This window comes from Talpa occidentalis, unplaced genomic scaffold (assembly GCF_014898055.3).
Source record: "Talpa occidentalis isolate TD23 unplaced genomic scaffold, MPIMG_talOcc4v2.1 talOcc4.9, whole genome shotgun sequence".
In the NCBI taxonomy this organism is placed as follows: Eukaryota; Metazoa; Chordata; class Mammalia; order Eulipotyphla; family Talpidae; genus Talpa; species Talpa occidentalis.
This window is the reverse complement of record NW_023605305.1, coordinates 76,695,263-76,710,406: the sequence shown is the minus strand read 5'-3', so window position 1 is coordinate 76,710,406 and position 15,144 is coordinate 76,695,263. Positions and strand designations below refer to the sequence as shown.

At 41.1% G+C, this 15,144-nt stretch overlaps 1 protein-coding gene and 1 pseudogene across 3 annotated transcripts in view; both read right to left on the bottom strand.

The window, feature by feature from the left end:
* Positions 1-15,144, bottom strand: part of GON4L (gon-4 like) — a 79,913-nt gene that overhangs the window by 42,685 nt on the left and 22,084 nt on the right. For all 3 annotated transcript variants that reach the window (XM_054691806.1, XM_037501202.2, XM_037501203.2), the window contains one exon: positions 9,750-9,942. In XM_054691806.1, the coding sequence (XP_054547781.1) occupies positions 9,750-9,942 (193 nt within the window). The remainder of the gene's footprint in view (positions 1-9,749; positions 9,943-15,144) is intronic.
* On the bottom strand, positions 6,805-9,509 carry LOC119235833 (60S ribosomal protein L5-like; annotated as a pseudogene).

The window sequence follows — 15,144 nt, the reverse complement described above, 5'->3', positions numbered from 1 at the left end:
GCGGATAGCTTCACAGGCTGCATCTTAATCCCTTGTGCCACCACGGAGGCCCTAAGGTGATATTTTCCCCCAGACAACTTTAGATCAAGAGCCATCTAACAGAACTTTCTATGGTGATAGAAATGTTACATGCATACATTGTATGATAAGGTAGCTATTAGCTACATGGAGCAACTAAGAACTTGAAATGTGGCTAGCACAACTGAGCAACCAAGTTAAAAAAAAAAAAATTTACCCAGTGAGAATAACTAAATTCCTTAACAGTGTGTAGCAATTACACAAGAAAACAGGAGAGGAAAAATTCTATGTATTACAATGGAACGACATCTAAATTACACTGCTGCAAATGCAGAACACTATGTAGATTATGATTTCTTCTATCAAAAAAACAACTCTTATTCCACATAAGTATGTACTTGATTGAACACACAAAAATATCTAGAAAGGGGGACCTCCCTCGTGGCATTGGGGTTAAGTCTCAGTGCCATCACCTGAGTCTGATCCCAGCTGGGGACCTAACCCACATATGACCCAAGAGACCTTTCCAGTCTTGCCAAGTGCTCCCCTTAGCAGTATATTTCAGTAGATCCGCCTGTTCTGCTCCCCACTCTGTCTCTGGTGAATCCTCTCACCCCACCCCCAACACCTCTGGCCTACACCCCAGTCCTTCTATGCATAAAAAATAAATAAATCTTAAAAAAATAAATGTAGAAAGTATAAGGCCTCCCTGATGGTGCAGGGGTTAAAGTCTTAACACTATCAACCTATGGCTAGCCACTGCAGCATGAGTTCCATCCCCAGTCAGGAAGCTAACCCACATGGGGCAGCAGACCTCTCCTGTCCCACCAGCTGCTCCCCTCAGCTGTGTACTTTAGTAGATCTTCCTGTTCTGCTCCCACTCTGTCTCTGGTAAATCCTCTCACCCCTCCTACCCCATACTACCCCAAATACCCCAGCTCTGGCATGTATTTTTTTTTAAATCTAGAATGTATTAACAAAGATTGAAGCATAGAACTCAATATTTTCACTTTGTATCCTTTCATGGTTTTCTTTTTTTAAAAGATTTATTTATTTATGCATACAAGAACTGGGGTATAGGCCAGAGGTGCAGGGGAGTGGGGATGGTGAGGGGATTCACCAGAGACAGTGGGGAGCAGAACAGGTGGATCTACTGAGATATACTGTTGAGGGGTGCAGAGGGCAACACAGGAGAGGTTTCAGCTGCACTATATGGGTTAGCTCCCTGGCTGGGAATCAAACTCATACTGCAGTGGCTGGTGATAGCTTTGTCTTTAACCCCGCGCCACCACGGAGTCCCCCATGTTTTAATTTTCATAAGTGAGCATCTCTGATTAAAAATAAAAATACACACACATTTTTTATTTGCAATCATTGTGAAATCTCTACTGATTAATCCCAGCCTCACCTGATGTCTTTATTCAACTTTTTTTTTTTTAAAGATTTATTTATTTATTTATACAAGCACTGGGTACAGTCAGAAGCACAGGAGGGTGAGAGCATTCACCGAGCCTGAGCAGGGAGCAAAGCAGGCAGAAGGACTGAAGCACACTGCTGAAGGGAGCAGCGGGCGGCAGGAGAGGTCTGCGCGCCATGTGGGACCCTCGCCCGGTGGCCGGGGAGCAGCCGGGGATCAAACCGGCGCTGCAGAGGCTGCAGGCAGCTTCGCAACCCAGTGCTCAACCGCTGCACCACCCGGGAGGCCCCTTTATTCAACATTTATACTTACTTTATGATATATTAATTAGCATTGTTTATACATACCTGTTTTTTCACATTTTAAAAGGACAGGTTTATTAGAAAAAGGAGAAAGAAAAGGAAGGCACCGGAATAGTCACAGGCGGGCAGGTGAACTAAATACACACCTATTTGTATGTTAAGCCTTTATCACCCATTTGTGGGTTTATCTCACCAATAAAAATTCTGTAACTCCTGGGTCTCCCTAGTGGTGCAGGGGTTAAAGTCTCAGCACTATCAAGCTATTGCCAGCCACTGCAGCATGAGTTCTATACCTGGCCAGGGAGCTAACCCACATGGTGTAGCAAACCTCTCCTGTCTCACCCGCTGCTCCCCTCAACAGTGCACTTCAGTAGATCTGCCTGTTCTGCTCCCCACTCTGTTTCTGGTGAATCTTCTCATCCCCCTGCATTTCTGGCCTACATCCCAGTTCTTGTATGCTTTAAATAAATAAAAATCAATCTTAAAAAAAAATTCTGTAAATCCTTAAGAATGGACTCCTGGGTCCTCCCTGGTGGCATAAGGGGTTAAGTCTCAGCACTATGAAGCTATCAGCAGACACTGCAGCATGAGTTCGATCCCTGGCCAGGGAGCTACCCACATGGCACAGCAGACCTCTCCTGTCTTACCAGTCGCACCCCTCAGCAGTGTACTTCTGTAGATCCACTATTCTGCTCCCCACTCTGTCTCTGGTGAATCCTCTCACTCCCTACCCCCCACCTCTGGCCTACACCCCAGCCTTGTGTGCATAAATAAACACACCTTTAAAACAAGAAAGAATGGACTCCTGTCTTTCTAATCACTCTATAGTGCGTGGTAAACAGTCTCTTCAAAGCAGGATCTTTACAAATGTTGCTGAATAATGAAAAAGTTCTGGGAAGAACCTCTAACATATGCGTAGTGTATATAGTTGGGACCCCCATCTGTTTGGGAGAAAGAACTGCAACAGAGAGTTTCTGCACACACCACACAAATGGGTCAGCCAATACTATTCTCAGAGAATGCATTTGGCAAACATGTTGAAAAATAATTTAGGAAGGTGTCCTTTGAGTTCTGTTTGGGTTTTAGTACCTTGGCTGTGGAATCTGTCCTCTGGGCCTAATTACTTTTTTTTTTCCTTTTTAACTAATTAACAATGTCAGCATCTATCCAGCTGCTCTCAGTTTGGTGGACACCACCAGAGAGGCCTCTTAATTATTTTCTGTAAATGAGACTCTCACTTTTAATAATATGCAGATCAGATGGTACTAGGAAAATGTGAAACCAGTTAGCCATGCAATGCTACAAAAATAGACCAGCGTATGTTTGATGTTTGGCACTGGGATTTATACCCAGCATCATTGTCTTTACCAGTATTCAGTAAATTCAACTGGTAGATCCAGGGCTCCACGCCTACCCTAGTCATTTGTTTTGTGTTCTCTTTTTAAGCTGTCCTAATGGGCTATCAAAAAACAATGAGTGGTAAAGAAAAGATTTCCACCCTCCGCACTATCAATTGTTCCATTTCCCCAATCAATCCTTATGGTAAACTTTTACTGAAGCAGAGCCCCTAAATTATTAAACCTAGCAGGCCTGTCTATCTGGTGGCACAGGGGTTAAAGACAGCACTATCAAGCTATTGGCAGCCACTACAGCACGATTTCAATCCCCAGCCAGCCAGGGAGCTACCCACATGGTGCCAGCAGACCTCTTCTGTCTCACCCGCTTCTCCTCTCGGCAGTGTATTTCAGTATAATCTGCCTGTTCTACTCCCCACTCTATGGTGAATCCTCTCACCCTCACACCTCTGGCCCGTATCCCAGTTCTTGTATGCATAAATAAATAAAATTTTTTAAAAATTTATTAACCCCCCCGTTGTTGAGTTCCTTGGGGCCCTCCAGCACAAGAGCCTGCCCTGACCTCAATGAAGGTCCAGTCTAGGCAGATGCCCTGCTTTTCCCTTTTACAATAGGCTCCAGGATACACTTAAGAATGGACCAATTTGATTGGCGCTCACCAGCACCAATCAAACAGCTGGGACTGCAGCATTCTCCCACTCTGGTTTCTAGGGTTCTCAACCTGTAAAGTCCCCCCACCTTTTGGCAGTTATGCAAATATAGGCTCCGAAACATCCCAATATGAGTGGCGCTCCCATGGGTACCAACCAACTAAAAGAGCACCATGTAGAGTATTTAAGCCAAGCCCCAACACGTACGTGTGTGTGTGTGTGTGTGTGTGTGTGTGTATACAGTTGGAGAGGCTGTCAGATTCCTCCGGAAGACTATTGATGGGCTGTAACACTGAACCCTGTCCTTTAACACCACACCTTTGCAGACCTGACCCTGACTCTGCCTCCAATGTCCAGCATCTCCGAGAGCTATAACAGTAGTCTCCTCCTCTGACACATCCAACACCACACGCTGGTGGTGCTGCCTTTGGTACCAACCAGTCCAGTGTCCAGGGCTGTCTGGCCTAGACTTCAGATTGCTGTTGCTGACCACTGTGTACCACCTCTGCTAAGACCTTAGAAACCTTCATGACCTTCAAACTTCCAGAGCCTTATGACCTTTGAGACCTTCAAACCATTGCTACTGCCCTTGGCCCTGCTTCTCACTCTTTCCTTTCTCCCAACTTCTCTGTCTTCTCTGTAAATAAATGCTGTTGTACTTGAACCCTGAGCCTGAGTAGCCTTGAAACTGAGCACATGGATGAGAATCCACAGACAGTGATCTGTCCCCTATTTTGGCACTGTCCTTTCATCTATATTGCACAGCCTCAGCACTGTTTCAAGGGCATCAAAGCTGCTGCCATGAGAAACTGATTTAATTTACAGTCAATGCTGTGTCTTTTCCTAGGTCTAAGGACAAAAGCAGAATTGTTCATGAAGTCATATCCATTTAAGAAATGCTTTAATAGACCTTGAGACTTCTTTGATTGAGATATGTTCTTAGAATTTTAAACTGACTTCTGGATCCAGCAGCAAAACAAAGTGATTCTATAATACTAATCAGCACAATTTCTCAGAAATTGGAACAAAATGGATAGAACTACTTTGTACCCGACTATTCTTTTGTACAGAGATTCTGAACCTTGGTGTTATGGGCATTGGGGTAAGTAGATAGAAAAGTATAGATAAATGGATTTCAAGAGATTTATAAACCCCCAAAATACCACATGAAAAAATTTTCAGGTATGTAAATAGTACACATTTCTGGGGAGAGGGTGCATAGCTATCATCAGACTCTCAAAGGAGTGAGTATCAGAAAAGCCAGAAGCTTAGACTTCTTTCAGAAAGACTAAAGGAATAATAAATCAGAAATTAGTACTTCAGTTTGATGACTCAGCTTCCAATTTTATATTTTTCTCCTTCACACAGTTTTATGCATTTTGTTGCTTAGCAGTTTTGCTATAGAGGGTGGGTGGAAAGAAGAAAAATGTTATGATTCAAACCAATTTGCTTCTTATTATTTGTTCTTTCTGAATATCTGGGTAAGCCCTAAATTTATAGGACTAAAATTCTTCCTATTGCTACATTAATGTGAAAAAATAAAGGGTAACTTTATATTTGAAAACTCCACCTTCCATCCCTTGGGGGCACAAAAATATAATCGCGACAGAGAAGAGACCTGAATAGTTATATTTGTACAATGGTTGACTGCTTTACACCCAGCCTGTATTACTCTTATAATATGGGGGGAGAGGGAAAGAAGAAAACTCTTAGGGAAGATCTATCCTACAGAAGGCACAACATTCATTATGTAACCTCATTTCTTTTTTTTTTTTTTTTTTTTTTTTTATTTTCTAGAGGCATGTCTTATTTATTTATTTATTTATTATTTGTTTGTTTGTTTGGTTTATACATGCACTGGGTACAGTCAGAAGCGTGGGAGGGTGAGAGAATTCACCAGAGCCAGAGCAGGGAGCAGAGCAGGCAGAAGGAACAAAGTACACTGCTGAGGGGAGCAGCGGGCGGCAGGAGAGGTCTGCGCGCCATGTGGGACCCTCCTCCGGTGGCCGGAGAGCAGCCGGGGATCAAACCGGCTGCAGAGGCTGCAGGCAGCTTCGCAACCCAGCGCTCAACCACTGCGCCACCGGGGAGGCCCATGTAACCTCATTTCTGCTCATCTGCCTGCTCTCTCTCACTGCCACTATTAACAATAGCTTTCAAAGGTCCCTTTCAATTATCATCTCTTTCATGTACCTGTTTCTGATCATCCCAAATAGAAATTCCAACTGTCTTCTAAAACCTTATAACGGAATTGATGCCACTTTAATGGTGTGAGTTTATTCCACAACTTTATTCATCTGAAATATATTGCACATCTAACAAAGAGCCAGACATTATTCATTCATACATGTTTTTTTCCCCTGAAAAAATGACTATGCTCCTTCATTTCTCATAGATTCCAGAACAACTTCCTCGTAAGAGGAAAGTATTCCATAAACATTTTTTTTTAAAGATTTATTTTATTTATGCAAGAGCCGGGGTACAGTACAGATGCGCCAGAGGGTGAGAGGATTCACCAGAGAAAGAGCGGGGAACAGAACAGGCAGACTGATGAAATGCACTTCTGAGGGGAGCAGCGGGCGAGACAGGAGAGGTCTGCTCGCTATGTGGGTTGTTCCGAGGCCGGCGGGGATCGAACCGGCACTGCAGAGGCTGCGGACAGCACAGCGCTGCGCTCAACCGCCTGCGACGCCAGGGAGGCCCTCCATAAACATTTTTAATTGTATTGTTTTTACTGAAATAACAATGGCTTACAACTTTTTTTATTTTAAGATTTATTTATGCATAAAATAAATAAAGGGGTGTAAGCCAGAGGTGTGGGGGCGGGGGCGGTGAGAGGATTCACCAGAGAGAGTGGGAAGCAGAACAGGCAGATGTACTAAAATACACTGCTGAAGGGAGAAGCCGGCAAGACAGGAGAGGTCTGCTGTGCAATGTGGATCAGCTCCCTGGCCGGCCAGGGATTGAACTCGTGCTGCAGTGCCTGGTGACAGCCTGATAGTGCTGTCTTTAACTCCTCTGCCACCAGGGAGGCCCCCGGCTTACAACTCTGAATATGATTTAAGAGTATAGGTTCACACCTCTTCAGAAGTATATTACTTCAATAAACATTTGCAAAATGATGTACGATATAATTAATAGTCTCAAAAAGTACATCCAGGGACTTATTTTTGATTATTCACTTATCCTGACTTATTCCTGACCCTCCAAACATTTAGTCTATTTCCATCCAAACTATTCCTTGCTTACTATCTTACAGCATTTTCTTTATTTTTGGTCAATAAGTTTATTACTATATTGTCTTTACTAAAAAACCTCCATAAAAAATGGTTTGGTTTATTAGTTCTCAACAGCCCACTCCTGAGCTCTGAGGAAGCCTGTTTCCTTCTGGCTACCTGATCTTTCTTCTGAGTAAGAGATTTTGGGACGGTTCCACCTCTTCTTAACTTCTTTCTTAGGCTTTTTCTCGTAGACTGGATTCTCTAATAAAGCTGCATGAGCTTTCTTACACATCTCCCACATCATGTCTGGAGTTATGTTGTTCTTCATTTATCAAAAAAATTGTTTCTTATAAGCATCTTCATCTTCTTCTATTAAGTAATCTGCAACATTCTGGCCCATTATGTGCTTCTGATGTACCGCTGCACTGAATTCCTTGCTTTCTGAGTCATAACCAGGGAATCGTATGATACTGTGAGGACCAGACAAGCCTCCACCTACAGCTCCCTTCAGAGCCCCCAAAACTTTATTCCAGTAGTGTTCTGGCAAGTCCAGCATCCAAACAGCAAGTGAAGGCATCTGGCTGACAATCAATGCTTTTAACATTGTATTCATCTCCAGTCACTTCTACTTGACCTTCACAGATCTTGTTCATAACGAAAATATTTAGAAGCCTGTGGGCCAGCAGCAGGAGAGTACCATATGCTGCAGCATAATTTGTCAGGCCAACACTCATACCGTACTTTGGGAGTTCATAAGCATAAGCTGCACAAACTCACATCTGCTTCTATACAGACATAAGTAACCTAACAAGTGATCTATCTGTTGTTTACAGGAACAATTATCTTGTTTTGGGGTGCTGTACTTATTTTTTTTCCCTCGAGTATCAAACATTTTTGAGCATAGTAATCAGTTTTGCCCTCTTGTCTTCTAAACATCACTTAGTATCTCTTGAAACAGGCCTTCTTCTTGACAAGATTTACAAACCCCAGCCTTCAGAGCAGACACCAGATCCTGGCTTGCCACAGACCTATAGGCTCAACAACACTCAGCAGGGGGTAAGGGGTGGGGGAAGGGAGAAGCATTTTTCTTTTTAACACATAAATCTTTTTTTTTTTTTTTTTAAGATTTATCTATTCGTACATACAAGAACTGGGGCACAGACCAGAGTTGCAGGGAGTGAGAGGATTCACCAGAGACAGAGCAGGGAACAGAACAGGCAGACTGACTGAAATACACTGCGGAGGGGAGCAGCAGGCAAGACAAGAGAGGCCTGCTGCACCATGTTGGTAGCTCCCTGGTCGGGGATTGAACCTGCACTGCAGTGGCTGCGGGCAGCCTCAAAGGCTTCATCCCAACCCCTTGCGCCACCAGGGAGGCCCTTTAACACATATATCTTATGGTTGTTCTTAGAAGACAGGGAAAAGAATAAAGACATGCTCCCTAGGTTGTTTGTAACTACATTTGATAGGACAGGATCTGATCCAGAATTAGTAGCAACAAATTTGGCTAAAGGTTGATATAAGACGGTAGATGACTCTGTTAATATAAAAATGTAAGACTATGACTTTTTCTCAGTTATATAGCATTTCTTATTTAAGTGTGTGCCTTCTCCAATACCACTAATAAGAATATTCAATTTAGGGGCCTCCCTGATGGCACAAGGGGTTAAGACGCAACCTATGAAGTTATTCACAGCCACTACAGCAGGAGGTTGATCCCCGGCCAGGCACAGCAGACCTCTCCTGGCTCACCCGCTGCTCCCCTCAGCAGTGTATTTCATGGATCTGCCTGTTCTGCTCCCCACTCTGCCTCTGGTGAATCCTTCACCCCCCACACCTCTGGCCTACACCCCAGCTCTGGTATGCATACATAAACAAAATCTTTTTTAAAAATTATTTATTCATTTACATTTAAACATTCTTGTTTATTTTTTCACAATATAGGGTTTCTCCCCTCAGGTGTGGTCACCATAGTTTTTCCCACCAACAAAGTGCCCACAGTTCTCCACCATATTCTACTGTGCTCTACTCCCTCTTTTACTTATATTCTAAAACAAATAAGGGTTGCAGTAGGGATTCTTAGGACCATATATGCCTATGATGAACACTTTTTGTCTGATCAAAATACTTCCCCACTGCCAGTAACTATCACCTTTTTTAGAAAACTGTCTCTCCAACCACGTTTTTCTCTGAGGTGCTGCCAATCACTACAGGACTAAGAGGTGAAACAATGTCCCTGTTACACAACATCAAGAAAGTGATCATGTGAGCCAACCAAGCCAATCTGAGTAGTTCCCTTTTATTTTTCAAACTGAAGCCTATAAGAGAGCCTTTCTGATGTGGGAAGGAACCAAGAAGTAAACATGGAAGCAAACATTATGGCCATAGTTCTAGCTTTGACAAAAAATTGGTTTGAGAAAAAAGTAGGGATTATAGCTGTGGAGAGGGAAGGCGTGTTTTAACAGCGCCTCAATCCAATACATGTTTTTCTACCCTTCCCCAAAGTCTGATTTCATAATTGGGTTTTTTCTTTTCACTTACATCATAACGAACTTAAAGTTATGTGCACTTTTATGCTTCAGGGGAGGACTCTTGGCATTCAAAAGATTCCCAAAGATTTTAGGTAAAAACAAAAGATGGGGGAGCAAATTAACTACTGATTTAAATTAAACCTACAGTTAAAGACACAATTTGATTAACCAAAACACCCCATTTTTAAAGTATCTAACTAATGATAGCAGATAATAAATAGATAGCAGATAATAAATGGGAACAAAACCACTTACCCTCATTCCCCACATCATCATTCATGAGTCCCCCCAGCCACATCTTCCAGTCCTCGTCATCTGCTGTGTTAGGGTCATACATGTCGGGGGTGATGTCTGGAGCTCGAAGCTCTGCTTCAAGTTGCCCCAGGGGAACATCTTTCAGGGGCATCTTGGACCGCGTTCGGAATGCAATGAGACTGTCATCCATAGGCTAGACAACAGAGAAGGAAATAAAAGTATGTCACTGAAAACTAATGCTTCTAATCTCCAAATCATGATCATACCCTATGAGAGTCTCTTCTTAGCTTAAACTATAAGTCTCTTCTCTGAACACTCTGGGTTTATTATTCTCTTTATTTGTCTAAGAAACTTGAAGGACAATTACATCAGTTTTGAAAAAACATTCCAGGATCATTCATAATAGCTTTTTTGAGATATAATTTAAATACCATAAAATTCACCCTTTTAAATTATACAACTGAGTGGTTTTTACTATTCAGAGTTGTGACCATCACCACTGACTCCAGAAATACGTTGATCACCCAAAAGAAACCCCATTCCCATTAGCAGTCACTCCAATTCCTCCCTGCTTTTAGTCCTTGATAATTAGTAATCTACTTTGAGTGCACGTGGATTTGTTTAAGACAGACATTTAATACAAATGAAATCAGACAATACACGGCCTTTTGTCTCTGGCTTCTTTCACTTAGCATGACATTTTCATAGTTCATCCATTTTGTAATATTTTTTCAGTACTTCTATCATTTCTACTTCCATTATATGGAGAGGCCACATTGAATTTTTCCATTTATCGGCTGGTATACATTAGCTTGTTTTCTTGGGGCTGCTAGGAACATCTGTGTACAAGTTTTTACATGGACATGTTTTTAATTCTCTTGGAGTAGAGAATTAGATACGGTAACTATGTTTAAATATTTTGTGGAACTAACCGTTTTCCAAAGTGATTACACCATTTAATTTCCTACCAGCAATGTATAAGCATTCGCACATGTATCCACATCCTTGTTACAACAATGTTATTGTCCATCTTTTTTCCATAGCCATCCTATTTGATGTAATGTGGTATCTCAGTGTAGTTTTAATCTGTATTTTCCTACTGACTAATGGTATTGAATATCTTTTCATGGTCTTACTGGTCATTGGTGTATCTTCTTTGGAGAACTTATTATTTGTATCTTTTTCCCATTACTGAACTGGATTACCTTTTTAGTGGTGAGTTGTAGGTATTATGGACACAAGTCCCTTATCAGATATGTAATTTCAGTTATTTCCTCCCATTGTACCACTTTCATTTGAAGCAAAAAAGGTTTTAATTTTCATGAGGTCCAAAACAGATCTATTTTTTCCTATCATTTGTGCTTTTGGTGTTATAGCTAAGAAACCATTATTTAGTTAAAGGTTGTAAAGATTCACTCCCAGGCTTTCCTTTAAGAGTTTTATAGTTTTAGCTCTCACATTTAGGTCAATGATCTATTTCAAGTTAATTTTTGTGGGTGGTATCAGCGTGTGCCAACTTCATACTTTTATTTATTTATTTATTTTAAAGAGGCATGTATTTTATTTATTTATTTGTTTGTTTGTTTGTTTGTTTGTTTATACATGTACTGGGTACAGTCAGAAGCGCGGGAGGGTGAGAGAATTCACCAGAGCCAGAGTGGGGAGCAGAGCAGGCAGAAGGACCGAATACACTGCTGAGGGGAGCAGTGGGCGGCAGGAGAGGTCTGCGTGCCATGTGGGACCCTCCTCTGGTGGCCGGGGAGCAGGCAGGGATCGAACCGGCGCCGCAGAGGCTGCAGGCAGCTTCGCAACCCAGCGCTCAACCACTGCGCCACCGGGGAGGCCCAACTTCATACTTTTATGTATGGATTTCAGTTGTCACAGCATCATTTATTGAAAAAATTATTCTATCCCCATTTATTGGTCTTGACACATTTGTCAAAAATTAATCGACCAGGGCCTCCCTGGTGGCGCACGGGGTTAAGACGCAATCTATTAAGCTAACTGCAGCCACCACAGCACGAGTTCGATCCCCAGCCTGGGAGCAAACCACCTCTCCTGACTCACCCACTACTCCCCTCAGCAGTGTATTTCAGTCACTCTGCCTGTTCTGCTCCCCACTCTGTCTCTGGTGGATCCTCTCATTGCCCAGACCACTGGCCTATACCCCCGTTCTTGTATGCATAAATAAATAAATCTTTGGGGAAAAAAAACAATTGACCATAAATGTAAGAGTTTATTTCTAGATCTCAATTCTGTTTCACTAACCTATATGTCTTTATGGCAGTACCAGACAGTCTTGGTGTTACTGTAATTTTCTAGTAAATTTAAAATCACCAGGGGCCTCCCTGGTGGTAAGAGGTTAAGACGCAACCTATGAAGTTATCCGCAGCCACTGGAGCACAAGTTCGATCCCTGGCCTGGGAGCTACCCACATGGTACAGCAGACCACTCCTGACTCACCTGCTGCTCCCCTCAGCAGTGTATTTCAGTCAATCTGCCTGTTCTATTCCCTACTCTGTCTCTGGTGAATCCTCTCACCTCCCACACCTCTGGCTGTACCCCAGTTCTTACATGCATAAATAAATAAATCTTTAAAAAATAAATAAAATCACCAAGTGTAAGACATCCAATTTTGTTCTTTTTCAAGATAAATTTGTCAATTCTGGGTCCCTTGCATTTCTGTATGAATTTTAAGATAAATGTGTTATTTCCTACATAAAAGGCGACTGGGATTTGGACAGGGATTGTACTGAATCTTAGATCAATCTAGTAAATTCTCTCTAGACTACTGTAACAAACTCCTAACAGATTTTATGTTTGTTTTCTTGCTTGCTCTAGCATATCTTAACCAAAGGAGAAATTTTAATATCAGTCAGAAAACATCACAAAATGCATTTCTAATTATTAAAATAAACTCTAAACTCTTTATCATGGTTTTCCAAGATCTTCATGACCTAGCCCTTGCCTAGCTCTCTGACCTCACCTCTGTTATCCCCTATGATCACTTTCTATGCTTCAGCCAGTTTCTGTTTCTTGAACAAGTAACACCGTCCCATCTTAGGGACTCTGACAGTGCTCTTGCCTCTGTATGGAACACCTTTTCCCATATGTTTCATATGCCTAACTCCTTTACTCAATTAAATATCATCTCCTTAAGGTAGTCTTCTTTGATCATCTGATGCAAAGTATACTGAAAGGCATTACTTATTTGTTTTTATTTAGTTCAGAGAACCTACCACTATCTAAAATTATTTATATATTTATGGTCTCTTTCCAATAGACCATAGGCTATTATATCCCAACTTCAGCCATTCACTGTGTATTGGCTGAATAAATGGTTATATTAAACAGTATTATTTCCCAATACTACTATTTATTCACCCCAAAAGAGAGTGATTAAATTAAATGGCTCAGTATTCTTCTGAATGTTCACAGATTTTTTTTTATTGACCCACTACTCTGGTGGGGAAATCTTGTACATTAAAAAGAAATGGCTAAATGATGGAGTTTAAAAAGCCATTTGATAATACAGGAATGACTGTCTTAAGCAAGAAAATCAATGAATGCTAAAATTAATGGGAAAGGGATATTTGGCTTCTGTGTGTATTGCCATAAGATAAACACTAAATTTAAAATGCCAAAGTAACAATTTTGTGGTGAGGAAATCAAACACACAACCTTAACCACATGGTCAAAATCTATCATGATACTTCCATTTTTTAATTGTAAGAGGCTTGTGTACATTTTGTACATAAATTCCTTATTGGATTTACAATACTTTTGTCCCATTTCTTTTTATTAATGGCAATGTTTCCATGTTCAAGATTTTAAATTTGATCAAGTCCATTTAATTTACTTTTTACTTTTGTCTCTTGTGATTTCAGTGCCATAGCTAAGAAATCACTGCCTATCTTGAACTCACAAAGATTTCTGTTTTCTTTAAGAGTTTTAGATTTTCAGGACCTCCCGGTGGCGCAGCAGGTTGAGCACAGCGCTGTGAAGCTGTCCGCAGCCTCTGCAGTGCCAGTTCAATCCCCAGCCAGCCAGGGAGATACCCACATGGCGCGGCAGACCTCTCTTGTCTCGCCTGCTGCTACCCTCAGCAGTATTTTTGGTCCTTCTGCCTGTTCTGTTCTCTGCTCCGTCTCTGGTGAATTCTCTCATCCTCCCTCACCTCTGGCCTGTACCCCAGTGCTTGTATAAATGAATAAATCTTTAAAAAAAAAAAAGTTTTAGATTTTCAGATATGGTAATTTTTTTTCAATTCACATACCATAATATTCACCCTTTCAAAGTATACAAGCCTGGTTTTAGAATACTTAAGAAGTAGTACAACAATTACTACTATTATGCTGTACCAGAACTTTGTTGTCATCCCAAATGTGAGCCCCATACTCATTACCAGTTAATCCCCATTGATGAGGAACCCCAGGACCTGGTAAACTTAAATGTATGTTCTGTTGCTACAGATTTGTCAACCATGAACATTTTATTTAAATGAAATCAAACTTTAAAAGAAATTAATATGACAGCTATCATATGCCTCTTGATATGATGCTCTGAGGTGGCCACATTACTGCTGTGGTGGTGCTTGTACCAAAAGTCCACATTATGAAGAAATATCAGAAAATCAAAATTGAGGACAATTCTATAAAATAACTAGCCAAATTATTAAAAACATCACAGTTATGAAAGAAAAAGAAAAACTATAAACTGTTCCAGATTACATACTAAGAAACAACTAAATATTTTTCCCCAGTTTTTTTTCTTTTTTTTCCCTTACATTGTTGTAGTCCCCATAGTTCTCCCACCACCATGTCACCCATGAACCATCACCATATTTACTTGTGTTTGTCCCTCCTCTTTTTTGACCCCCCCGCTTCTGCTCCCTTGTTGTGTGTCTCAGATCTACGGTTAGTTTACTAGTTTTAATTTTTTGACAAGATAACTAAATAAAACATGTAATCCTGGACTGGATTCTAGATCAGGAAAAAAATTATTTTCTTTCTTTACTAAGGACATTATTGGGACATCAGGTAAAATCTGAATAAGGACTTTGATTAGATGCAATTACTGTATCCTTTTGATAACCAAATTTTCATTTTTAAGAAATATTAAAGTATTTAGGGGTAAAGGAGCATCATGACGGCATGATACACTAAAATGATTTAGGAAAAAATATGCATGCAGAGAAAGAGGTAAAGAATGATATAACAATTGGTAAAATATTACTATTTGGGGAATCAGGATGATGGCTGTTCCTGAGTCCCACATTTTAAAATGCTCTCTCACATATTCCTTCCTACCATTCTTACTTACAGAAATATAGCACAGGGCCTCCCCGGTAGCACAGGGATTAAAGTCTCAGCACTATTAATCTATTGCCAGCCAC